General features: G+C 41.2%; 1 protein-coding gene across 1 annotated transcript in view; it reads right to left on the minus strand.

Annotated features, from left to right (window-relative positions):
- Nucleotides 1–1669: 1669 nt before the first annotated feature.
- The window catches only part of RBM19 (RNA binding motif protein 19), a 90648-nt gene continuing 64680 nt past the window's right edge, over nucleotides 1670–27637 (minus strand). The window contains exons 21-25 of the mRNA XM_040351910.1: nucleotides 26196–26312; nucleotides 20615–20720; nucleotides 16169–16289; nucleotides 3308–3393; nucleotides 1670–2156 (exon numbers count right to left, since the gene is read on the minus strand). Of these exons, the coding sequence (XP_040207844.1) occupies nucleotides 3311–3393; nucleotides 16169–16289; nucleotides 20615–20720; nucleotides 26196–26312 (427 nt within the window). The 3' untranslated portion in view covers nucleotides 1670–2156; nucleotides 3308–3310. The remainder of the gene's footprint in view (nucleotides 2157–3307; nucleotides 3394–16168; nucleotides 16290–20614; nucleotides 20721–26195; nucleotides 26313–27637) is intronic.

Consider the following 27637-nt stretch of genomic DNA (forward strand, 5'->3'; position numbering starts at 1 on the left):
TCTCCCGCCAGCGCATCGCCTCAGTGTGAAAGCCCTCGGGCTTTCACATTGAGTAGGCAGTGAAGGAGTTTTTCACGTGGTATAGCAGCGCTATTTTTAGCGCTGTACCGCCTGAAAAACTCCTCAGTGTGAAAGGGGTCCTAAGCACTTGTAAACCCAAGAGCAGTAGGTGTTTTCAATTAGGGATAGTTACGACCACTGGTCATCCTCATTCTTTCCTTAGGGCTGGTTCACACCACAAAAACGCACTCCAGATCCGTTCTGGATGTGTTTCTGCATGCACGGTTTTAATACGTTTAACGTGTTTAGGTGCTTTTTTGATGAGTTTTCGGATGCATTCCAGGTGCTTTTTTTTACCATTTCAGTACAGTCCAGTGCAGGAAAAATGCAGCACGTTCTACTTTTTTTTACTGGAACTGGAATGCCCTGAAACTGACCACACTGGTGTGAACTATGCCATTGGAATGTGTTTTTGATGCAGAATAAAAAAACTCACTGGACTGCATGTGGTGTAAATTGGCCCTTACTACAAAGAAAATCATTTTCTTGGAACAAGTGCTTCAGATGTTGTAACACCTGCTATGTGCATACTTGTCCCAAGTCACTGGAAAAAAGTGAAAGCAAGGATAAGGATGATGGACCCAAAGCTTGCCCTTCAAAATAAAAACAATAATAAAAAATATGCAATGCCAGCTACCACATTTCTATCATAACAGCCTTCATTTGAAGGTTTGGGACTGGATAAATGTTTAGGTAAAGCCTAGAATTCCTTTAAAGTAGCACATCAGAGACGGAAAGAAATTTTGTCTTTCTATATCATTTGCAAATTAGTACTCCAAGTATCATTTTTGGAGATCAGTGACAGTATCATCCATGTGTGGACGTATACATCAAAGTAGTGTTAAGTAGCAGCAGTCATGACAAAATTTTGTATACATGGTTTTTTTTTTTCTCAGATTGCAGCACTCTTTCTAAATGTATTCTCAGATGTGGCTGTCTGCTAATACAGGAACAGCACGGTTTGGATCAGACTCAGTACTGCAAACATACCTTGGTCTGATTATAAAGCAGGTATCTCACAGATAAATAGAGTGTGCTCGGCTCCTGCTGGACATCACCTTTGCCTAATTTTGGATGAGCACGGATAGAATGAAGGGTCCCCTGAGCAGCCACCCCCACCCTGGGGATGGGCTGCGTACTGACAGGAGGCCAAAACCATTTAACATCTCATCAGGCAGCATGGCGGTCCGGTTGTCACCGTGGCAACGCTGGGGCTCAATTTCACAAATGTCACATTGCGTTAACATCTTCACACTGCCCCACAACCCTGGGATTAACCCCTGCCAGTCTGCAAAGGAGTGTGTAGTCTACAAACTAACTCATTTGTTCTTGATACATAGAATGTTTTTCTTAACACTTGGATGGTTTCAACATAATATATTCTTTATAAACATCAGGATTTTTGCTTTCTGGATTCAGTTACAAACTGTAATCCTTCCTAGCAACACCTTTTTGTAGAACTTTCAGACTACTTGTAAAACTGTTTTCGTCTTGACCTCCATCAGATCATTATATATTCTTCCCACTGCCCATAAAGATTGGGTTGATCCCCTTCTTATCAGATTTTCAGCACAAGCTATATGACCTGAAACAGAATCAAAGCCAGAAATATATAAAATTTGACTTTTTATTAAACAAAACACATCACTGGCTCTGCATTTGTTATCTTAAATATAAATAGGGCACAGGCTTCGATCATCTCTTTTTCCACTCTCAGACCCTGGGATCTGTCAAGTGCCATAATGCACCAGAAATGCATTGGCTTATTTGGTTCAAAAGCCTGAGATCACACTATTTCCAATAGGCTTTTGGGTGAAGAGTTGTATGCGATTGTCACAATAGTTTCTGTAGGTTGGCTGTTAAAAATAAAAAGTAGAAAAATAGAAAAAAAAATTGTGCTCTCTTTTGAAACATTTGAAAAACGTATAATGTCCTTGCATAAAAATCAAGCACAGAAGTGTCCTGTTGAATTCCAAGTCCTGGAGTCAAAGGTCCATCAATGTTCCAAAAAAGCTTTGTCACAGGGGGGTCAGAATCACTTCTTAAACTGGTGTAATTTGAATGACGACAGACTCTAGAAAATCAGTTCACAGAACCTAAGTGGGGAAAAAGGAGGACCACAGTTAACCCAGACAGCCAAGAAAAATCAGCTCAGTAGCAGCAAAGCCTGAGGCTAGAAACTGTGCTTAGCTGTGCGTTCAGAGGCATGTCTGCAAATCAAACAGCTTGCTATATACACTGTGTCGACTGCTGTAATAGCATTCTAGAAAATGGCTCTGTATATTATAGTCACAAAAAGTACTGGTAAAAATGTGTGTCCCTCCTATGAATAAATAATAACAAATGAAGAGAAAATATAGAAACCACATTTGGAAGGACAACTAGAAAGACAGCCAAAAAGCCTTGGAAATGAAATTACCTACATGAGACAGAAAGAGGGCCAAAGAAAGGACATAGGAAATATAAAATTGGGATTTAAGTCTAGAAAAAGGTTGTAGATATAAAAGAGGACAGGGAGATGATGATGCTAGAAAAGGAGAGAGGAAATACAAACACTGGACAGACTGGGCATCCGGAGGAGGGAGGCTGCACTTGGAAAAGAAGGGGGAGAGGAGCCCATCTGGCCACAGTGTTACACAGAGATTGCTGGTATTAAAGGTTCTCTCGGCTGAGTGGAATCAGGGGACGGCTGGTAATGAGATGACAAAACGCTGGCAGTCTGGGAGGAGCGGCTCTGTCACAGCGCTGCGCGCTCAGCTGGGTCATTTGTAAGTGTCAATCACATGGTGCCCAGGGGGAAGAGAAGGGGGGCATCATCCTACTTCATCTGTTCCAGCATAAAGCTCTAGCTGAACCAGGTTTTCCCAGCTACCTACAGTATCTACAGTCACCACCTGTCAGCATGCGTACACATGAAGACAGAGCACATTAACTGCACAACAATATGGATTTGAATACATATATGAGACAAGTACATGTGCGATTTACTAAGAATGATCTGTGTGCATGTGTTTACGATTTACATGCAGGCATTTAAACTATATCCTAAATATCTGTTGGTCCAGTCTATAAAATGCTGCGCATGCAATATACTTATATCTTATCTTATCTTATATCTTGGACAAATAACATGAGGTCTAGATCTGCAGAAGAGTATATTTTGGGATACCCTCACTGACTGTGTTATTATCTAAATATTGTCTAGGCAGTTCTAATTTTTAAGGGAACCTGGGACCATAATCCTTACATTTTATTCATCCACAGCATCTGGCTCTAGGCTCTCCATGAAATCCTCCATCAGCGCAGAAGCTTTGCTTTTCTTTTTTGGAGGACCTGTGTGAAAAGGAGGCAAAGAGGACAAGGTGCAAATTAGCGTTATGGCAAAATGGCATGTGCAATGTCAAGAAGTCAGATGTGCAATGCTAATAATCCCTATTGTTTTATAAACAAAGCAAATACTGAATATACAATATTATGTTACATTAGTAAAAAAACGTTTTCAAAATGGCAGAAAGTACTCCGCTTTATTACACTCGCACCTTAACGGAATATTATGCCGTTCTTAAGTTAGCCACAAAAGGTGTTCAAGTATCCTGCACACTGAATGGTGACTTCTTGGATGAGTGGCACGCCAGTATTCCCCAAATCCCCTGCATTATTTCTCACTGTTGCCCTGCTGTCTTCTCCAGGGAAGTTCCATCCTTTGAGGATGGAGTGGGAGGCCCATTCGACTGACATGTTTACAGAATGCAGAAAACTAGTCAATACTAATTAACCTGCTAGGAGACACAGTTGCTGACAGTGAAAGTGAAGGAGGGGGAGAGAAAGACAGAAAGGAGGAGGAGAAAAAGAGTGGAAGAATTAGGAAAGTTAAGTAAAAAGGGTAAAAAAAAAAAAAGGCATATGGTTTTAAAAAAAACAATTATAGAAAATTTTAAAGAAACTGAATAAGTAAAAAACAGGCGACCAGATAAGGTAATTTTCTTTTGCTGATAATTTGGTGGATATCAACTGAGCTCTAAAGCTATGTGAGAGAACAAATAGAAGTATATAAAAAAAAGGTGATGAACTATGGGAAACCATATAAACAGAAGTACTGTATAAATGAATGTGATGGGATGATACATGTTGGGCTATGTGCAGAAATGTGTGTGAAAGGTGAGGACACCCATATGCAGACTACAAAAGTATTAATAATTAGCACTGTGGACATGTGGCAGGAGGGATAGAAACCGGAAAATAATAAGTGATTTCATAGCCAGCACTGTACAGGGAGCACCAAAACACAAAGCAGCAATTGCAATCTGGATTGAAATACAAAATCAGGAAGAGATACAGCAAAATGTATTTTGTAAGGGGATCAATGATAGTTGATAAAGGACACTGTTGGTTGTAAATGTTCATTAATATCTCACTCTGCAATATTATTCATTGTGTTTATACAAGAGCCATGGGCAGCACTATTCATTTGATTATAATCTCTTGTTCGATACATGGCAAGGGTCAATACACATTGGCTTACTACGAATATGTTCACAAACATGAGTAGGGAAAACATCTCCAAAGCTTGTCATAAAAGAACAGACGTGAAGTAACAATCTGATCTGCTGAGAGACACTGACTGACATACGTTTAACCAGCTGATACAAATACACTAATACAAATACTATTGAATATGGCTTCTCTTTTCCAACTAGGTTCAAGGTATAGATCTGAATAAACTTTACACAGTACCTGATTGGATAACCCAAGGGAATAGCAGTTGGGGTAAAAATGATTTGTCAGGTGAACATGTCACGTTTAGTACTGGTGGTGCCCGGCACAGTATATACAAATTTAGAAAACGTTACTTAAAAATAAAATTTGTATTTTAGGTTTCCTGACCTTTTAATTAGTCTATCACAGACGGCAGTACATTTAACAGTATTATAAAATTATACTGTTGATAGGAAGATTTAACCCTTTGATTGCCACGGTCATAACTGCTTGCAGCAAGCTAGCTCAGTAACCCTTATGTCCATTGCATTACCCAAGGCTGTACCATTCATGGTCACAAAATGGTGCCTTAAAATTTGCTGTCATGTAAATGGATAATATCAGTGGCTAACAAGCCCACAATCACATCCAGAAGTCTGTAAATGTGGTGGCTCCTCTATCCAGCTATGCCATAATGGCATCTGCTCACATTCACAGGTCTGCACCCAGTTTACCTCTCCAGCCCGTCACTTTCCACCCCGTGTCCACTTCCTGTGCTCCAGCCCTTATACCTCTCCAGCCTGTGTTCCCTTCCTGTGTTACAAGCTATAAAGAAAAAGGATGGTGGCTGTACTGTCCAGAACCAATGTAGACATGGACAGCACTGGTCCCTGTCTACATTGGTTCTAGACAGTACAGCCATCATCCTTTTTATTTGCCATCATGCAAGCCCACCTACTACACTACAATTAGTGAGCTTGCAGCCTAAATGGGATGCACAGACAGCTCTGTCGATGTCATCCAGCAGCCGAATGGCTGCTGAACACGTTATCAACATCCTTGCAACTGAGCAAGGCATAGCTCCTGTGTCAGGCTGCTGTGCGGTACTCCGTGAATATGATTTGGCAGCTGATCACATTCACAGCATCTCTGCCCAGCTGTAAAAACTTCTCCCCTAGCTAATGACGCCAGTCCTATGAATGACACTTTCAGGATGGCGAGTGGGGAGATCAGTGAACGTGTCTTATGTTCACTGAACTCCTTTAGTTTAATTAAACTTGGAAATACTCATTTATGAGCAGTTCTGGTTTCAACACTGTGCTGGACAAAAGCATAGGAGCATCCCTGTCCCTCCCCCCTCCTACAGCTTCCCCTGGCTCTTAATGGCAATTCCAAGCTGTCATTTTGAAAGCTGGGACTTTTAGACAGCAGCTGCTGCCAAACGCCTCTGAAAAGTGTTTGTAAACACTGCTCAGATGCAATTCAGAAGAAATACAAAATAACAATATTTTGTTTTTCATTTCTCCTCTAGTCACACCATTTTCTCCTTACAATCGGGATTGTAATATGCTCAATCTGGTAACAGGTCAGGCAACATATCAGAAAAAAATCTTTGTCGCCTACAATGCATACTCACTGGTCTTGCATGATTCACAGGAAGATCTAAAAAACCATGTAGGCAATCAAATTGATATTCCTATAATATTCTTATATAGCTGTAAGATTACCATACTAGATATATGAATGACTTCTCTTACCCTTTACTATCCCCCCTAGGTTGCTTCAGTATGCTTTCCGGCGTGTTCGCATAGAACACGTGCAGAGCCCGCCAGGAAGTGAGCACGGCGCTGTGCTAATCACAGCCAGGGAGACATTGTCCCAATGCTCGGCTGCAGGGATCGTGAAATGTCTCCCTGGCTGTTATTAGCGCAGCGCCGTGCTCACTTCCTGGCGGGCTCTGCACGTGTTCTATGCGAACATGCCGGAGCTCATCCTTAGTCCTGATGATATGGTCCCGTCAAGTCTGGATCACTGAATGTGAATGCAATGAGTACATTAATCTATATATCTTGGTTATAGTATACAGTGGGGAAAATATTTATTTGATCCCCTGCAGATTTTGCAAGTTTGCCCCTTTACAAAGAAATGAAGAAAATATCAACCAAAAATGATACAAATGTTATAAATTGAGTTGCAGTTCAGTGAGTAAAATAAGTATTTGATCCCCAAGCAAAACATGACTTAGTACTTGAAAGTAGGGCCGAAACAACTAATCGATTAATCGACAACTAATCGATTATGAAAATAGTTGTCAACTATTTTCATAATCGATTAATCGGCCAGTTGATTAGTGTGACGGTATTGGTATGATATCCCCGTCAAAGATTCCCTTCTTCCATAAGAACATCACCCCAATATTCCACTAGGAGGAATATTCCTGAGATCGCCCATTAAGCCACACATTAGTCCAGGCTTACTGCTAGAACAAGACAGAGTTAAATGTTATAACACACAGCTTATATGTCATTTCCAAAACTGTTACAATGACAAATCTCCGCCCCCCCTCACACTGGGGCTTCCATACAGATGATTAGGCAGACACGACGGAGCCGATGCTGAAAACACATTTTCTTTAGACAATGACATCAAGGACGCTGAGTACTAGTTGTACTGAATACATTAACTAGACCGCTCGACCCCGCATATAGAGAGATAATTACCACAATGAAGCAATCAGAATAATTAACACAAGCCACTTAAACACAGATCTCCTTCACACAACACAATAGATCAATTAACCTTTAGAAATAGTGAGGGGACATTAGCACGTCAATAACCTGTTAACCGAGGACAGAATTACACAGGGCAAGCAGGGAGAATTAGACTGAGACATATAGGCAATTGCATCACAATTAGTTTGCCTGCATATAGTATGCATTCTTTGTTTACATATCAGGAAATACAGTGCATCACACATACAGCTCAGTACACCATCCATACATGTCACTAAGTGCCTGAGAATTTGTGAATGTGAAAGTGTGAGGAGCAATGCCTCATGGAACATGTAGTCCTGGGCAGAAAGTGAGTGGTTCTAAAGGCAGAAGTATTTTTACCTTGCTATAGCGGGTGCTCTAAACTATACTTTGCAGCTTGCTATTGAGGCACTCTGAAGGCAGGAGAAGCCATAAGCATCAGTGAGGGACCCCAGAAGTGGAGGATCTGGGCTGCTCTGTGCAAAACCATTACACAGAGCAGGTGAGTATAACAAGTATGTTTAAAAAAAAAAAAAAATCACTTTAAAGACTCTGTGCAGGGAAGATCAGCATCTGAACCCAAAGAAAGTGGAGGTAATAGGCATTACAATTACTGTAGTTGGTTATTTATATTTACCAGTGCCATATGGATATTTAAGAATAAATTGCCTTTTTTTTTTAATTTACATATTAACTAAATTGTACACCACACTTTTTTTTAAGATTTTTCGATTAGTCGATTAATCGAAACAATAATCGGCCAACTAATCGATTATGAAAATAATCGTTAGTTGCAGCCCTACTTGGAAGAGAAACCCTTGTTGGCAAGCACAGAGGTAAGATCTTTCTTGTAGTTGGTTACTAGGTTTGCACACATCTCAGGAGGGATTTTAGTCAACTCTTTACAGAGCTTCTCTAAATCCTTAAAAGGGTTTGTCAACCCATCTATATAAAACTATGCCAGCCCCTCTATTAGAGGCTGGCATAGCACACGGTCACTAGTTTTAAAAAAACAAGCAATGTAAATACCTTATTTTAGCTGTCTTCAGGCCGGTCACATTACTCACGGCTGCTTTACAGCTCTGATTTATTGCTTATATGGGAGGGGCCGTGATCTACCTCTTACGTCAGATGGGGAGATCACGTGGCCACTCGTCTCCTCCACAGAAGCCGTGTATCGTAGCTGTAAAGCGGACGCGAGTCACAAGACCGTCCTAAAGACAGCCCAAATTAGGCATTTACACTGCTCGTTTTTTAAAACTAGTAACAGAGTGTGCTATGTCAGCCTCTAATGGAGGGGCTGGCAGTGAAAAAAAATTATTATTTTACAGGAATAGCGGCGGAGGGGCGTGGGCAGCCGGAGACCGACACAAAGGGGGGTGACAGGCAGGAAGGAGGGGGGAGAGAGGAGCAGGCAGCCTATCATGGAGGGAGGTTATTTGACCACAGTGATCAGGGCGGAGCAGCCCTGGTTATCGTGGTCTATTTAGAGAGGCCATACAGGAAGTGCCCAGTTCAGGTTTTTTGTTTTTTTTTACAGTTTAGAGGGGGGGAAGATCACATAGCACAAGCGCTGTGCTGTGCAATTTGCTTTAAGGGACCAGAATCTGCATATATTTTTTGGGGGGGTTAACAAACACTAAGGTTTCTTGGCTGCCGCATGGCAGCTCAAAGTTTCAGCTCCCTCCATACATTTTCTATAGGAATAAGGTCTGGAGATTGGCTAGGCCACTGCATGACCTTAATGTGCTTCTTCTTGAGCAACTGCTTTGTTGCCATGGCAGTATGTTTTGGGTCATTGTCATGCTGGAAAACCCATACACGACCTATCGTCAGTGTTATAGCTGAGGGAAGAAGGTTCTCATCCAAGATTTTACAATACATGGCCCTGTCCATCGGCTCCTCAATGTGGCACAGTAGGCCTGTACCTTTAGCAGAGAGACCGCCTCAAAGCATAATGTTTCCACCTCCATGCTTGACTGTAGGGATGGTGTTCCTATGGTCATACTCAGCATTCTTCAATTACTCAAGTCGAGTTAATGCCCAAGAGCTCAATTCTGGTCTCATCTGACCACAGCACTTTCTCCCAATCCTTCTCCGAATCCTTTAGATGATCATTGGCAAATGTCAGATGGGTCTCTATATGTGCCTACTTGAGGAGGGGAGCCTTGCGGGCGCTGCAGGATTCCAATCCATGGCAGCGTATTTGATTACCAATGACTTGTTTGGTGACTGTGGTCCCAACTGCCCTAAGATCATTCACAAGCTCCTCTCATGTAGTTCTGGGCTGATCCCTCACTTTTCTCATGATCATCCTGACCCCATGGGGTGATATCTTACATGTAGCTCCAGATTGATGCTCATTTTGTATTTATTCCATTTGCGAATAATTGCTCCAACAGTTGTCTCCTTCTCACCAAGCTTCTTGCTGATGGTCTTGTAGCCCATTCCAACCTTGTGCAGATCTACAATCTTGTCCCTGATGTCCTTTGACAGCGCTCTGGTCTTGCTCATGATAGTGAGGTTTGAATAGAAGAAAGATTTTGTGGACAGGTGTCTTTTATACACATAACGAGTTGTCATTAGGAGCATCTTCTTAAAATGACAGGACTAATCTGTATACCATATACTGTAGCCAAAAAGTAAACAAACCTTGCGCCAATATAAATAGATTAAATAACGATATAGCTGCTCCCCAAATACTGCACACAAGCTACTGTGCAACATGAAAGTGATAGTAGGGGGCGCTGGATATGTGACACTAACTTATACGTGCCAACAATACAATTTTGGACCATGTGACATGGAATGAAGTGAAATAAAAATATTGAGAATAAGTCCATAAATCTTCAGTGAAAAAAATTTGGTGAATCAAAACAAAAATGTGCTAAAAGTTCTTCACCACTTGACAAGAGATCCAGATCACACCCATTTTTTTTTTTTTTAACATACAGATTTCATATTACTACGTCATCAGAAAGCGCAAAGCACCTCGACATAGGTTTCGTATTACTACGTCATCAGGAAGCCTGAGCTTCTGGTTTGTCCCCCAGTGGCAGTGGAATGCACGCGGATCTCACAGCGTGACCTGAGTGGTGTGCAGTTCCCATCAGCATTCGGGATGGCTTGTGGGCGGATTCAGTGGGACGGCCAGTGGGCGGGCCCTGGGGAATGTTGGTGGTCAGGCACGGGGGGGGGGGGGGGCCCAGGCCTAAAGCTGTGTGAGGGGCCCCACAATATCTGATGGCTGCCCTGGGTGGGGGCACATAAACATTGGCAAGTGCAAATTAAGTATTACCCACAGTGCGATGCACAAAGATATATCTACCAGCTCATTTCGTTTGGTGCACCCACAGGTGATCAGTATAGTCTTATGCCGCGTACACACAATCGTTTTTTGTGATGAAATAAAACGACGTCTTTAAAAACGTCATTTAAAATTATCGTGTGGGGGGTTCACATCGTTTTTTCCTTCTAAAAAACGACCAAAAGAAAAAATTCGAACATGCTTCAATTTTTTATGTCGTTTTCAAAATGTCGTTTTTTGTGTCATAAAAAATGATCGTGTGTGTGGGCTAAAACAACGCTTTAAACGACGTTTTAAACCCACGCATGCTCAGAAGCAAGTTATGAGACGGGATCTTGAATGGAACAGAGTGCCGTTGTACGTGTTGTACAGAACCGCGCTTTGCTAAAGCATTTTCAGAAAACGATGGTGTGTGCGCAACGTCGTTTTTTATGATGAAGTTAGAAAAACTTCGTTTTTTTTTCATGATGAAAAACGTTGTTTTATTTCATAAAAAAAAACGACCGTGTGTACGCGGCATTATGTATAAGAATGCTAACTCCTCTTGCACAAGAAGTACAGCAGCAGTAAAGGGAAATTTTATATTGTGATCTGCAAAGGAGATTAATTGGCAGTATCTTTTGTTAAAAGTGCGTCCTATAGGTACACAATTTGGCTGATATTTTGCCAAAGCACAAAACAATGATTTCCTTGTAATTGATTCATGTAGACCTCTTACATTCTAGGAGAGGAATCAGGAGGTTGTTGGAAATTAGTTATTAAAGTCCCAGTTTCATAGCCTGATCAAGATTCAACAGCCAAATGCATAAAAAAATAAAAATGGAAAGTGAGACCTCATACCAGGGCTCAAGTCCTGCGGGAACGTGTGGGAACGGAGTTCCTGCACTTTTTTCACAGCAGGAACGCAGTTCCCTTTGCAGGACTAGAGCAGCCGAGCCACTCGAGCCAATCCTTCACTAAGCGGCGATGCCCAGCTCGAGTCACTGTCAGGGGCAGGCAAACCTTAGTAATTCTTTATGTTACTGGCCGCTTCCTGTATATGGATTCATCGGGTAGTATTCCGTCACTTCCTCGATGCCGCAATGTCTCCTGGGAGCTTTTGTCATTGTTCCCAGGAGACATTTCGGAGGTCTGCCGCGAGTTATCGTGGGATTTAGAAAGAACTTGCTTAAAGTACAATACACGTATTTATTTATTTGCATATACTCCAGAATGTTATTAAGAGTGATCAGATGAATTGCATCTAATTGCAAAGTCCCTCTTTTCCATGAAAATTAACACAATCCCATAAAAAAAAAAACATTTCCACTGCACTTGTGCAGAAGGCTTCATGGCGTCCAAAAAAGTCCAGCAAGTGCCAGGACAATCTCCTACCGTTGATTCAGCTGCGGGATCGGCTGTACCTACTCAAGTGAGTCTTGAGACAGGACAAGCAGCTCTGGGCCAAGAAAGCAGTTTGCAGATAAGTTTTACAAACTATGGGTGAGATTTACTAAAACTGGTGGACTCAGAATCTGGTGTAGCTGTCCATGGTAGCCAATCCGCTTCTAACTTCAGCTTGTTCAATTAAGCTTTGACAATAAAACCTGGAAGTTGGGTTCTATGCAGAGCTGCGCCAGATTTTGCACTCTGCAGCTTTAGTAAATAACCCCCATAGTCTGGAACGCAAAATCCAGTGCCTGAAGGTCAATTCCAGGCTAATCCTGCAACGTGCAGTACAGTGACGTCTGGATGCAGTTTGGGCCAAAAGCAAGACTAAGGAAAACAGGCTGGATAGTTGCTGATGAGAGGAGAAACCTCCATCAGCGATGTACAGAAGAATATTGATTTAACAACTTAAGGCCTGGACCATTTTGTTGCTAAATGACCGGGCCACTTTTTGCGATTCGGCACTGCGTCGCTTTAACTGACAATTGCACTATTGAACCTCAATATAACCGATATACTACTATTGGTTTAAAGCAAGACCTGAGACAGGTCATTTTTTTTGTCTTAAAATAAACAAAATATTTGAATTCTTTTTAAGTATTAAAGGAGATGACCAGCCTTAGCTTGTTTGGCTGGGCTTCTCCTATGGGTCACAGGAGTGCAATTTGTTTTGACAGGCAGCAGCTCTGCGGTTGCAGAGCTGTGAGAACTGAGCTCGGCAGAGATCGAGTGCTCGGTTCTCAGTGCAGAGGCGTCGGGGGACAGACGCTGCATCCACCTAGGTAAGTATGATGGGGGAAAAACTCCAAACCCATACTTCTCTTTTAAGCATGTTGTATAAATCAAATACTTATGGAAAGCACTGTATAGTATAAAAAAAAAAAAAAAAAAAAAAAAAAAATCTAAATTCGCATGTTAAAGAACATTATAGGCAATAGACTACATATGCAATTTTAAAATCTTGGTATGGGTGATTTAACTTGGTATTCAGATGCCAGTCTGTCCAGTCTAGCAGCCAACAAAATTTTATGAGCCAAAGACAAGCTTTGATTTCATTAATAATGAGAAAGGCTCAAAAGTTAGATTCCAGAAGTAATTTTTAGGTACATTGGCTATCTTGGAGGGATCCCAGCCCTAGTATAAGATACAAATGCAATGCAACTTATCATAAAAACTGAAAAAAAAAATTGCGGGAGACAGGAAAAAGAAATTAAGTCGAACAGAGTAAAGATGAAGAGAAGTCAGAGAAAGAAAAAGTCTTTGGATCACTAGGGTATGTATTACATCAGTTGGACCTAAATTAAGAGATAAAAAAAAAAAAGAAGAGGACAGGGAAGAAAAAACATTCCACAAGGGGAACCATTGTCTAATCAATCTAGAGATTAAGGCAATAAAGTGATTGTAAATTCTTGTTTTAAAAAAATAAAAAAACATGTTATACTCACCTCCTCTGTGCAGTTGGTTTTGCACAGAGCAGCCTGGATCCTCCTCTTCTCGGGTCCCTCTTTGGTGCTCTTGGTCCCTCCCTCCTGTGCCCCACAGCAAGCCACTTGTTATGAGGCACCCAAGTTGTGTCACAGCTCCCTGTGTCTATTCAGACACGGAGCCCTGACCCGGCCCCATCCCGTCTCTCTTCTGTTTGGTTAATTGACTTAGATTGACAGCCTTGGGAGCCAATGGTGCTGCAGCTGTGTCTCAGCCAATCAAGAGGAGAGTCCCGGACGGTTAACACACACATGTGGACATCGCTGGAGAGAGATGGGGCTCAGGTAAGTAATTAGGGGATGCTGGGAAGGCTGCTACATACAGAAGGTTTTTTATTTTGATGCATAGAATGCATTAAGATAAAAAAAAACTTCTGACTTTACAACTCCTTTCAAGAGGAAGTAAACCCTGATGGGTTTTACTTCCTTTTTGTGCCCTGCAAAGTAAAAGCAGAATGGGCTAGTATGCATTGCATACTAGCCCATTATGTGCCACTTACCTGCAGAAGAAGCCTGCAATGTCAGTGTCCATCTTCAACCCCTCTTCCTTTCCGGGGCCGTGGACTCAAGCTCTGCTATTGGCCAGAGTCACGTGGGAGCTGACGGTCACGGTGCAAGCACTGTAGAAACGGCACAGATCGTGCCCTTTCTTCAGTGTGCATGCGCCGATTATGTTGGCGCCTGCGTATATGGTGAATATCTCCTAAACCGTAGAGGTTTAGGAGATATTTCTAGTACCTACAGGTGAGCCTTATTATAGGCTTACCTGTAGGGAAAAGTGGTTGTACAGGGTGTACAACTACATTATAAAGCCGTTAGTCCTGTAAACCTGTAAACAAAGAAAATTGTTTGTAAGCTCTCACGTGCAGGCCTCTTCTTGCTCTCTTGTCTTGAACTGTTTTGTGAGTGTATTGTCTCCATTACTTTTGCAAAGTGCTGAGCAAATTGTTTTTGCTTTATACATGTATAATAATAGCTGGGTGGCATTGCTGACCTCCTTCTGAAAGTACCAACAACTTGTTAGTTATGATTATCTAATAGCGTCAGTTCTCCGATTCACTGAACTGTAACACGTATGCTGAATTAGAAAGCCAGAAGTCCTTATCAGCAAACTTGCAATTTAAGGGCTCAAAGTACGAGGATCAGTATGACAGCCAGAACTTTATTAAAATGTAACTGTTACATTAGCTCTTATTGCAAAATAAAAGGGAGATAGTATAGTTACAAAACAGTTTAAGCATAGCTGTAGTATGAACTGACAACAGAGGAAACAAGGCATATGTAGCACCTATGTATCTGATGTGAATGGGCCCCAAGTCTTTTGTTCTCTGCCTGTGGGAAGAATTGATGTATAGGTCTGTTATTCTAACCAATGCATCAGCTCTGGAAACATGACCTAGCAGCAGCAACACCTTCTTCATAGCAAATAGGCAATAAAAAGCTTTTGTAACCAGTTCAGCATATTATACTGTAGATTGATAGACCCCTTTAAAGATAATGCTTGTTTAGGAATTGGTAAGCTGCAATATAATAAATGTTTGCCTTTGGATGTAATACCCTAAAAAAGGAAAAAAAAAATAACTGTTGCACTGGCTTCATACACAGGACTACTTATCATGAATTCCAGACAAGGACTATGCAATCCCTGGCAGTCGGTTCATAAAGGCTTAATTAAGATACAGATGAGCACTCCATGAAAGGCTTGCTTCAGGTTACGCTCTGACACGTTTCAATAGATGTAGACTAAAGCATCTGTACAGGTTTGATGCTGGAATCAGAGTCACTTGTACTGCTCCCCCCCCCCCCCCAAACAAGCCCTCCCATCAAACAGAAAGAAGTTTAACGATCTCAAATTAACAGGTGCTGCTGGATGCATGTCTGCATTAAAGCGGATGTGCCACTAAACAAATATATTAAAAGCCAGCAGCTACAAATACTGCAGCTGCTGACTTTTAATATAAGGACACTTACCTGTCCTGGAGTCCAGCGGTGATCGCAGCAGATGACGAGCCGATCGCTCGTCACCCTGCTGCTCCCCCCTCCATCCACGGTGAGGGAACCAGGAAGTGAAGCGCTCCGGCTTCACTGCCCGGTTCCCTACGGCGCATGCGCGAATCGCGCTGCGCCCGCCGATTGGCTCCCGCTGTGTGCTGGGAGCCGAGTGTTCCCAGCATACAACGGGGGACAGACGGGAAGCGAAGAAAAAACCCGTCTTTTGCCCGTATCGTAGGGCCGGAAGTGGGTGCAGATACCTGTCTGTAGACAGGTATCTGCACCCCCCCTCCCCCCTGAAAGGTGTCAAATGTGACACCGGAGGGGGGGAGGGTGCCGATCAGCGGGACTCCACTTTAGAGTGGAGATCCGCTTTTAGCACCTTAATGCATGTTAAATGCAGGCAAATGATTCCACAAATCCAGAGCACTGTATAGTATTTCCCTCCTCGTCAATCAGCATGGCAACATGGGTGCAATCCAGGACATTACGTTATAAAGATCCAACAACTGAATACTAATATTTCATTACAGTGTCATAAGAAAATACTGTATACGGTATTTAGATTACAAATAAAGCATATTCTAGTTGGGTCCTCTCAGTTTCAGAGAGCATAAGCGTAACTTGCATCACAACATTATCAGGTATGTAACACATTTGCTTCTTACCGTGATACTGTTCTGCTGTCTTTCTCCTTAGATCCTCCAAACTCTCCTCAGTGTCTGCCCACTCCAGAACCAGCCTTCGTCCATACAAATGTGTACTATGACACAGAGCATTAAAAGCCCTCTGTGTTGGGGGAGAGGAACTGGGTATTAAAATAAAGATCAATGACTTGACAAATACACAAATGTGAAAATCAAGCCTTTAGGAGGTGTAGGCCTTTTCTAGGAAGTATAGAAAATGAGATCATGAAACATTAAATTATAATGCAGTACGATATTTAATAAATTATACAAGCCAACATGACTTCCTAAACTCAGAGTCCAAAATGAATTATTGCTACCTAGAGCCTGGAATTAGCATACTCCTGTTGGTTTATGAAGGCCAAACTATCTATAATAAAAGGTCTCAATATAATAAGAATAGAGAGAGACATCAATATAAATGAACAGTTCCTAAATAACGCACATAAACATTCACTGGTGTTCACACTTTCTTGGTTGGAAAATTAGGCATGGACCTTACATGAAGGCTCCATTCTGTGAAGACATCCTGTAAGATACAATACAGGGAATGTTGGTTGAAGGCATCTGGGATCACTGCATAAATGCCAAGTGGTGCTTAGCCTGGAAGCGATTGTGCAGCAATATAATCAATATGTAAAATTCAAAAGAACAAAAGTCAGCGCTAGAGAAGAACAGTGGCAGCTGGCATTAAAGGTCACTATATAAACCTCAAAGTGTTTAAAAAAAAAATGCTGCGCTCAAATGTGTATAACACCGTACCAAATTAGACTAGATGTTAGTCAATATATGTTAATAAGTGACAAAATAGCAAAAATTTCTAAATGATTTTTAATTAACAAATAGAATAATAATCCAATAAGTGATCATGTGAACTACCGCTGAAGTGAAAAAGAAAAGTCCTTTACATGATCTTCCCAGTAAACAAAACAATAAAGTTATTTTTGTGTAAAAATAATGATTTCTTGTTCCTTAAATGGGTTTAAAGGTTTTTTATTTTTTATTATTAAATAACAAAACATGTTATACTTACACTCCTCTGTGCAAGGGTTTTGCACAGAGCGGCCCCGATCCTCCTCTACTGGTCCCTTAGCGGCGCTCCTGGCTCCTCCTCTTCTCAAGTGCCCCCCATGGAGAGCCACATTCCATGGGGGCACTCATGCAGGCACGCTCCCGAGTTATGCTGCTGTGTCCATTAACACAGACAGCAGGACCTGGCCCCGCCCCCATGTCACTGGATTTGATTGACAGCGGCGGGAGCCAATGGCTCCTGCTCCTATCAATCTATCCAATATGGACCCGAGACAGAGGCTGGAGCTGCTGTTCTCGTCCCCGTTGCTGGAACGATCAGGTTCGGGTAAGTAAAAGGAGGGCTCTGGGGAGCTTCTGCACTACAGAAGGTTTTTCACTTTAATGCATAGAATGCATTAAGGTGAAAAACCTTGAGGGTTTACAACCCCTTTAAATTCAACCACTGAAGACATACGTAGCACCCAGAGTGGCCTTCAAGCCAACACCACTATGCACTCACTGTGTATGAGCTTCCACTGCATATGTCAACAGATGATACTAGGAGTGTTCAATAATTAATGAGTGGTTTCCACCACTGGAGGGATGTGCAACACCCCAAGTGTCTGCCACACTGACAATCATATTTACTCAGTAAATAGTATTTTTATACCGTATATAGTATTATAAGTTTATAGTATTTTTATTATTAAACACTTAATGCAGCTCAATATAGATTAAAAAACAAAATATATTACTGCGCCAATCCTAATTTTAGTGAACCTATAATTAATAAACCAACAGCATATTGTGAACTCATAATGGCTTCTGGGTAACGCAGGTTGGGCGGAAACGCGCCATCCCCTGCCGCTGAACCGCATAGAGACGGAGGCGTGGAGCGTTGGTGGCGCTCGGTACTGCTAGAAAGACTGGTGCCGGTCTGGAGGCACAATACCATAGGAGTGAGTTTTTTTTTTTACATGTTTTATACAAATAAAGCGGTTTTTGAGCATACTGCACCATGATGAGCCCCTTGTTTTAAGACAATTAAGGTACCACCTCTTGCATGAAAGGAGGAAAATAGCGTGTTGGCTTTAAAGAGAGGAGACATCCACCCCAATTTCTAAAGGCAATTGTTATATCTGGGTCTGCGAGTGTGCATTTTGGAAGTTAGTGGCGGTGGCACAACTCGGTGGAAGATTCATTACTCATTTATTCACACTAAGGAGCACTTTGAGTTTTTGAGCATTGTACTTTTACATATTGAATTGAGAGCTATTTGATTTATTTATTCACTTTTTCAGATTTATTCTGGAATAGTTGCATATATATATATATATATATATATATATATAGTCACATTGGATTTTGGTGTATTTATTTATTTATAGTGTTTTTTTTAATTGGGAGTTTGAGTTCGCAATATGCTGGTGGTTTATTAATTAATTAATTAATTATAGGTTCACTAAAATTAGGATTGGCGCAGTAACATATTTTGCTTATGATTTTATACACCCCTATCTTGAGGTGCTCACAGTACTGCAGCAGATCAATAGTATACACTAGTTCATATATTCTTATATATATATATATATATATATATATATATATATATATATATATACACACACACACACACACACACACACATACATATACATACATACATACACACACACACACAATATTGTTTAGCGCCGGTGACACAAAATATACTCTCAATATAGATTAAAAAGGGAGAATTTTTTTTTCAAATGAATGACAATTATATCAATATATCTCCAGGAGCAATCGCATCATAAAATACAGAAAGAGTCCTTACAAAGATGGCCGTCGACTCCAGATGTGGAAGTGGCTTTTTGACGTTAGCACATAGCTCCCCCTCTATGCATTTTGTGTGAGGACATGTCCTTTTCAGGAGATTGTGGTGTTGCTTCACTTCAGCAGTGGTTCACATGATCACTTATTGGATTCTTATACTATTCCTTAATTGAAAATTATTTGGAACTGTTATGCTTTTTTGTCACTTATTGACTAGATGCACTAATTTGGTACTTTGTGAACACACATTTGAGCCCAGCATTTTTTTTAAACAATGGAACCAATTTGAAGAAAGGATAAGGGTTAAAAAAAAAAGAAAAAAAAGAAAAAAGAAAAACACACACACTTAAAAAATTGGACCTGAGGTGTGTGTGTTATAAGTGGTTAGCACTTCCATCTAACTTCCGTCTAGCAGCACTAGGGTAGTCGGTTCGAGTCTCAACTACAGCACTAACTGCCTGGAGTTTGCATGTTCTCCCTGTGCCTGCATGGGTTTCCTCACACACACCAAAGGTTGGTTAATTGGCTCCTCTCTAAATTGGACCTAGTATGTGTACTGTATGTATAAATGTGAGTTAGGGACTTTAGATTGTAAGCTCCTTGAGGGCAGGGACTGATGTGAATGTACAAGATACATAGAAAGCACTGCATAAATTGATGGCACTATACAAGTACCTATAATAAAATAAAATAAATAAATATACATTTTTGCATTAAATCCAGTTGTTTGTGTACTTTTACATCATGTATGAATAGTGAATCTGTTAAAACAAAACGGGTAGCTTCAAATTTCAAACAGTATAGTTTTTAAAATCATATCCTCGGAAGACCAATGATAAAAGTATTGTATAGGAATGTGTCAATTGATGTTTTGCTATGTTAAAAAAACATTAACTTTCTTACGAACCCCACAAACAAGGCAGACCATAACAAAAATCAAATAGGTCAAGGACGTAAACCATTATGCACACAGATTTCTACATAATTAAAGGAAAGCATTCTTTCTTTCATGGGTCACAGGTTGCCTTTGCTTGTATCCTGTGTCAGAGGTAGAAGAGGCTGTGGCACAACAGATTTGAAGACAGAGACCGGGTCGAGACACAGTGTGAGCCAAATATTACTAGAACTGAGAATGCAAGTACAAATGAGGATGTAATTGGGAGGTCTTGCTCAACATAAACAGCATCTAAACATCACCCCCCTCTGCCTGTTTATTTACACAGATGCATCACTTGTTAATTGAGAAACAGGCAGTGTGAAAACAGCTATTTAGGGGGGGGAGGTGGGAATTTGAAAACAGGATCCCCATGTCTGGAGGGAAGAAAAAAGTGAGGCACAGAAAATAATGGAAAAGAGCTACAGAAAAAAGACTAGCTGAAGCACTGCTGTATAAAAGGTAAGAGCAAAAGGTGGGGTAAGACCTGTGTGTGAAAAGCACGAACGGGCAAATGGCAACGGAGTACTGTTACTTTGCCAAGAGCCTCATTATTCTCATCATTATTTAATGAAAGGGAGAGCTATATGCGGGAAGAGGATTTTAGCACATTGGGATCTACAGCCATGTAAATCAGTGCCTTCTCTTGACCTATATTTTCTTACCTTAGCATCTTGTTTAGTTACAAAGTCCACAAAGCCAAAACCTCGATGTGCTCCTGTGCCAGCCATCTTCTTTGGTAGACGTACAGTCTTCAGTTCACCGAAAGTGCTACATTGAGGGACGGCAATAGATGTGAGGATCTAAATCTATATTCCAGCTGTCTAATACCATTTACAAATACAAGACACTAAATGTTTTTTTTTTTAGCTTTCCCCCTTATAGTTACCTTTTTTTTTATGGTTTATCTTTTGTAACCTAATTTCAACTTGGAACAATGAGTAAACACAACGCTAAAATCTCATATAAGCTTTAGGATGTTACTAAAAATTGAGTTTCAGAATTTCTAAACCTGCAGTTTTCATTTAAATTATTCATTGCCCATCAGATTTTATTTGAAAAAGTTGTAAGACAAATAACAAAAACATGCGGGAGACAATACACTGCTAAAACTGCAAACACATAAGAGCATACCTAAATGCCAGCGCAACAAGAAGAGCAAGGCTGCTTTCACACTGAAGCACTGATCGTTTTAGCGAAGCTTAAGCACTGATGAAGCGGCGCTTTTGTGTCACTTTTAACCCCAATAAAGGGTTTAAAACTCCCGTTTTGAGGCGCTTTCAAAACGCTTTTCAGGCACTTTGAAAGCGCTGTCCATTCATTCCAATGGACAGGGCGATTTGGGAGCGCCAAAAATGCTTCTTGCAGGACTTTTTCAGAATGTCCCGCAAGCGCACCACCCGAGTGTGAAAAGTCACACTGGAATGAATGGGAGGTGGTTTTCAGTGTGAAAGGGGTCTTAATGGCATAATGAAAGCCAGATATGGGACTTTCTTTTAAACATAAACAAGGCAGCAATACTTAAAAAGGGTTGAAAAGTAACTCAATCCCAAACTCAAATGATCTAACCCAAGATGACCAAATTGCATCAAACCTCTTTAATGAGTTTATGGAGGAAAAAAAAAAAAAAGGTATGTCTCTCATAAGAAATACACTTATTAGATTTGTCGAGTCGGAAATGGTCGGGGGGTGCAGGGAAGTCCACTTAAGGGCAATTTGCCTACAGGTCACAAACAGCGCATGCACAACAGCGATCTGCACTGGTGGCTTAAGCACAGAATGGTCAACGTAGCCCAGTAAGTATTTAAGTGGATCCACTAAAAGACTCACATCTAGAAGCCCATTAAGTGTGCCCACAACCTTTACCCAATACATCCAGAACTTTGGGCAGCGCCAAAATAGGTGTTTTAGATACCCTGAATTACCATATCTGGGACAGGCTGGGTCAGGTCCTAACCCAATAGCACACAAAAATTCTGGGGTCCTGCACACCATATGAAAAATAAAAACTAGGTTAGCCATTGCGAAGTTGGAAGAGCCGAAAAATCGCCTCCCAAGCATGTCTAAAACTGGCCCAATATCCTGTTCCCACTTTGCCCTAAAAGGCAGGGGGAATTTCTCAAAAAGGGCTAAATAAGTAATGGAGATAAGGCCCTTAGTGAAAGTCACTTATACCATCTTGTCCATCACCGGCACCAAGAAAAAACTGATTGGAGAAGAGAAAAACTGAGCATGCAAAGCACAACGCAGCTGCAAATATTGGTAAAACCACCAAGGGTTCACTGTGATCTTGCCATAAAGGTTCTTGTTTTGTGTAATCTGTCTTTCATTTCCTAAAGATGTCTTAGACAACATCAAGACAAACAGCCTTATTCACACCTGAATGTTCTGGGAATGCGAGAAAAACATGCCAACCCAAATGTGGCTAGCAGGCACGGGTTTTGTCAAATGCGGTATAAAAAAATAAAATACAAAACGCCCCAAGCTCTGCACCTGGAAAAGGTGCAAGAACTTCTTTGACACCTTTGTCTTGTGTAGAACAGTGAACAGGCTATGCTTCTGACAAAAAACACACAGATGTGAATGGGGCCTCAAAGATAACAGAACAATAAATTCTGGCAGCTTATACTGAACTTGAAGGAATTGTGCAAATGGTTTCCATAAAAGTTGATTAGCATGGAAATATAAAATGGAATTCTTCTTGAAGTTACAATAATTACTAGTATACATAAACCGCATGTCTGAGTATTTTGTATAGTCTTATGCCTTGCACACACGATCGGAATTTACAATGGAAAAAGTCCAACTGACTTATTCCGATCGTGTGTAGCCCCATCTGAGTTTTTTCATCGGATATTCAGATGAATTCCGTCGGAGTTTAGATATAGAACATGTTCTATTTTACTCTGATGGAATTCCGTCGGATTTGGCCGGGCAAAAGCCCAATCGTGTGGACAAGGCATTAAGATCCTTTGTATTCCTCCAAGCATTTTCTGAGCAGTCACAAATTCTAATTGTATCTTGCATAATAAATACATTTCCTTCAATCATCAGCTCCATCCATTTGCCATAATGTGGTATTTTCCTGAACTGGCTCAATGGGAAAACAGAGCTTTATGGTCACTAGATGGAGCAGACGATCAAAAGAAATAAATGTATTAGGTGAGAATTTGTGTTGGGTGTATACTAGGTATAAATAGCTATCTTAGAGAGAATTGTACACATTCCAGCAGAAGAGGCTAAAAAAAGAATGGAAAATAGGAGGGTAGGGATTGGAAAGGGATGAATAATGTTCCATTCCAAATATCGGTCATTAAATAGTAAGATTATGCTTTCTGAGGATTTAAACTGTATCCAGGAGATCCTGGTGTCCATGACCTGGTCTTGCATATCTTTCTCCCAGGAGATTATTTGTTCTAGTTTATGAATTACATTTAAATTGTTAAAACCACTCTGCGATAAATGGAGTTGTGGTAGCGCTCTAGTGTTATAGGATAACGGTTCTGTCTGCTTTGAGAAAAAACTGTAACATTCCTTGTTTAATTCTCTTGAGGCTCTGTTCACACCATAGCGTTCCGGATCACGGTGGCATCACTGCATTTCTGTCTGCGACTCCAAAAAGCCACAAAACATGCTTGCGATTCCAGTTACTTTCAATGGCATCCAAATCGCACCGCGATTTTGCCAAGACTGTCGCCCGACGAATTGCGGTAAAATCAGGGGGTGCCTGTCGCCCAAAAGAACTTATTTTTGACGACAGGTGTCCAGTGATTTTGTTTGCTCGATGATTTATAATGCCACAATCGCGGCAAAATCTCACCACGATTTGGGTGCCATTGAAAGTAACAGGGATTCATAAGAGGTGCATAAAAATGACATATGTGTCAATGTGATTGCATTTTCTCCAAAGAGGGTCCCTCAAAGTCAAATTCATACTGTGTTCCTATTTGACCACAAAAGGCAGGTTGAGAGGTATTGGAGTGGATTTACTAAGGGCAAATATACTGTGCACTGCAAATGCACTCGCTCCAGAGCTTAGGAAGTGAGCTAAAGCTTCGAAAGTCTGGATCTGCCAGGTGCCTGGACTGATGGCTGTCTCAGCATCTCAACGAGCCGGTGAGACAGCCACTCCACGCCCCTCCACAGCTCAGTGCTCCAACGAGCGTGGAGGATCAGAGCAAGAGCGCTGACTGACTGGCAGCAGCTCTCCGTTCAGGGAGGTGAGAGAACCGAGCCATTGGCGGTGTTCGTGGCTCGGTTCTCAGTGAAGAGGTGGCACCTAGGGAAGTATGAATATGGGATAAAAAAAATCCCATACTTCTCTTTTACCATGCAAGTTCCCATTTTTAGTGTGAACCCCCATCGCAAAAAAAAGTATGGGGATAAAAAAAAAAAAAAAAAATTGTTAATATATCTACCTTACCACAGGTTATCTGTGGCACCTAGGCAAGGTGGACCAACTTCCTTCCAATAAAAGGGATGCTGAGTAGTTCAAATCTTGCTAGAAGATGCTAGTGATCTGTTCTATACAGGCAGTCCCTGACTTACGAACGCTCGACTTACGAACGGCCTCAATTCCCTCTGTTTGTGCTCCACGCTGGTCCTGGATACCCCTGAGTAGCTATCTTGCCACATTCCACACTGCAGTACTTTATGTACTGCAGGGCCAGAAGAGCCCCAGAAGCGCCCAGAACATGCCACATCCCTGCACAGGTGGAAGACGGAACATCCTTGCACAGGCGGATGTTACACTTTCAAGCAGTGTTCCGACTTGCGAACACATTCCACTTACGAACAAACCTACAGTTCGTAACTCGGGGGATGCCTGTAGTGTCACTTCACCAGATTTGGGCTATTTTACATTTCCTGGGATCTCTTTAGAAGGATAGAGATGCAAGGAGTGCAAGGTCCATTAAAAAAAAAAAAAAAAAAAAACAAAGAAAAAAAAGAAGGAGGTTCCCTACAGAATATTTTAGGGCTTATAAAAGATGGACACAGTGCAGATTCACATCCAGCACCCTCATGAACACAGTAAGTATTTACTTAGTGCTTGGGTATGGCACAAAATAAAGAAATATTCTGCTTTAAGCAAATCTATACCAAGACACGTGTTAAATATTCTTAAAATGCTCCCTTGGGCATTAGTTTGTACAAGGAATTAGGGCCTCTAGGTATGGGTGTCAAAACGGGGCACCTAACATGCATTGCTAGCACTTCCTGATGCCCTCAGCTAAAACAGCACAGTAAGCCGTACAGCAATTTACACGTGAAAGCTCAGCAGCTTAGCACAAGTACTTAAAAATTGTGGGATGACTGGACCAGATGAAACATGGAAACCTGTAACAGCTCTTCTCTCAAATATACTGTATTTATTGCCGTATATCACTCACTTTTTTACCCTGAAAATAGAGGGTAAACTGTGCCTGCGTGTTATACGCAGGGGGCTGTGGAAAGGTTTTTTCCTGAAACTTCCCTTTTAAAGTTAGGGTGCGTGTTATACGCCGATAAATACGGTAATTTAGTCTATAATAAGATACAATTACCGGTTCATTATACATCACAACTCAAATTTTTAGGTTTGCTGGCCCTTTAACTACCATGACTGCCCATAACAAAGCAGTTTTCAGAAGAATATATGAAACATTTTTCTTTGCCCTGCTCTCCCCAGGTCTCACTCCCTCCTCTACCTATACTTCATGCTACAGGCAATAATCCTGTTACAGAAAAATAACAGAACGAATGTGGGATGCATTAAATCCTTGCAGGAATGTTTTTCTTACAAAAAAAAGCCTTTACTGCCCCAGACATTAAATCTTGGAGCCAACTCCTTTCAGAGCCCCCTGAACACCTCAAAAGACACTATCCCCCCTGAGATCTTTAAAAATAGTGTTTAGTCCACACAATGTGTCTTCAGTGCATACCAAGGACGTAGAGAACAACAAAGATAGTCAAGCGTGAACACTGCAGTGTTGCCAAACAGTGACATGAAAAAAGACACAAGGTCACTCAGTTTCATTGGGCACAACACTACATACACTGCACATCACAATACACAGATATTCACAATCAGGTGGTAATAAGATGACAAGATGTTGTAACATTACATACAGCATACTAATGTAGGACTCTCTCCACATATACTTTCTCAAAGCAAAATTCCAAAGCACGTTCCATACGCACAATACCACAGCTCCCCCTGGTGAACATTTTTTATTATAGCAACACAGCATAAAAAGATTTACTGACCTGAACAGTTCTCGGATTTCCTTAACAGTAGCCTGGAAAGGGACATTTCGAACCAGAATCTTCGAGGTCTTCTGTTTTTTGCTTTTCTGTTTCTTGTGATCTGTAGGCGCTTTTTCCCTGCAATTAGCAAAATATATGTTTTATTTTACATGTTTCCTCTATGCTAATAACTACTTCTACACAATGCTTTTAGCGTTAGAGTTACTGGTTTATTATCTATTTAGGGTTTATTCAAAGATGCAAAATCTATTTGGGTGTAAATATTCCCCTATTTATTAGTAATTATTCAGTAAAGAAACAATGGGCAAAAAATCAGCTGAATGTAGTCGCGTTTAATTATAATCTTCAGTTTCCAAGGCTAAAAATATAATTGGCATCTCTCAGACTAACAGTTCTAAAGAAATAGTCAAATTCACCAACTGTGACCTGCAGCACTTATACCGATGAGAGTTAAAGTTCTTACATGTTGTTAAATAGGCCAGATCTACACCTGTAATAGACTTCTGTGAGAAAACGTACAGGAGATTAAATGGCTGGGGAACAAGATTAAAGTAAAAATCGTTTTTATAGTTAGGATAACAAAATAGGTTTTTGTACTCCCCGTAAAATCCTTTCCTTGGAGTCTATTGGGGGACACAGGAAGTGTTATACCTTCGGGTTATACTTCTATCTACAAGAGGAATGGACACTGGAAAAACTGAAGGTCAGCACCTACTACCAGTATGCCCCAGTTTGTAGTAATAAGAACATCCATTAGGGATCAAAGGAAGTCTTACACATACAAAAACAGTCCAAGTGAGGGGTGGAAATATTTCTGAAGCTGGAACCAGATGAAGTTGTGACCTCCACCCGGTAACAAAACACGTGAGAATAAAAAACGGAGGTGGCAACCTAGAATGGGGAACCAATGCCTGATGCCAGAAAAACAAGAAAACAGGTAATCAGTGAGGAAGCTTTTGATATGGCTTTGACACACACTGGTCTACCTGGTCTATCCAGAATGGTATAAGAAAACTGAACAACCTACAGGAATCAACTGAGATGACCAACAGACACTCAACATTGAGAAAAAAAAAAAAAAAGTTCACAGCCCAAACTGTGGTCAACACAAAAGGGACCTCCTATCAGAGAGCTTGGGCTGAACTGAGGGACCAAAAAAAAAAACCAATGCACTGGTGGAGGGAAGATCAGAACTGCCCTGCGTAAGGGCCCTTTCACACGGGCGGATCAGTAATGATCCGCTCCGTGTGTCCGCAAAAGCTCAGCGGGGATCCCCTGTAAAATCCCTGCTGAGCTGGCAGCTGACAGGGCGGTCCCCGCACACTGTGCAGGGACCGCCCCGTCTTTCCTCCACTCTCCCCTATGGGGGATCGGATGAACACGGGCCGTATGTCCGTGTTCATCCGATCCGATACACGGAAGAAAAATAGGATTTTCTTCCG

The sequence above is a fragment of the Rana temporaria genome, chromosome 1, assembly GCF_905171775.1.
Source record: "Rana temporaria chromosome 1, aRanTem1.1, whole genome shotgun sequence".
Lineage (NCBI taxonomy): Eukaryota > Metazoa > Chordata > Amphibia > Anura > Ranidae > Rana > Rana temporaria.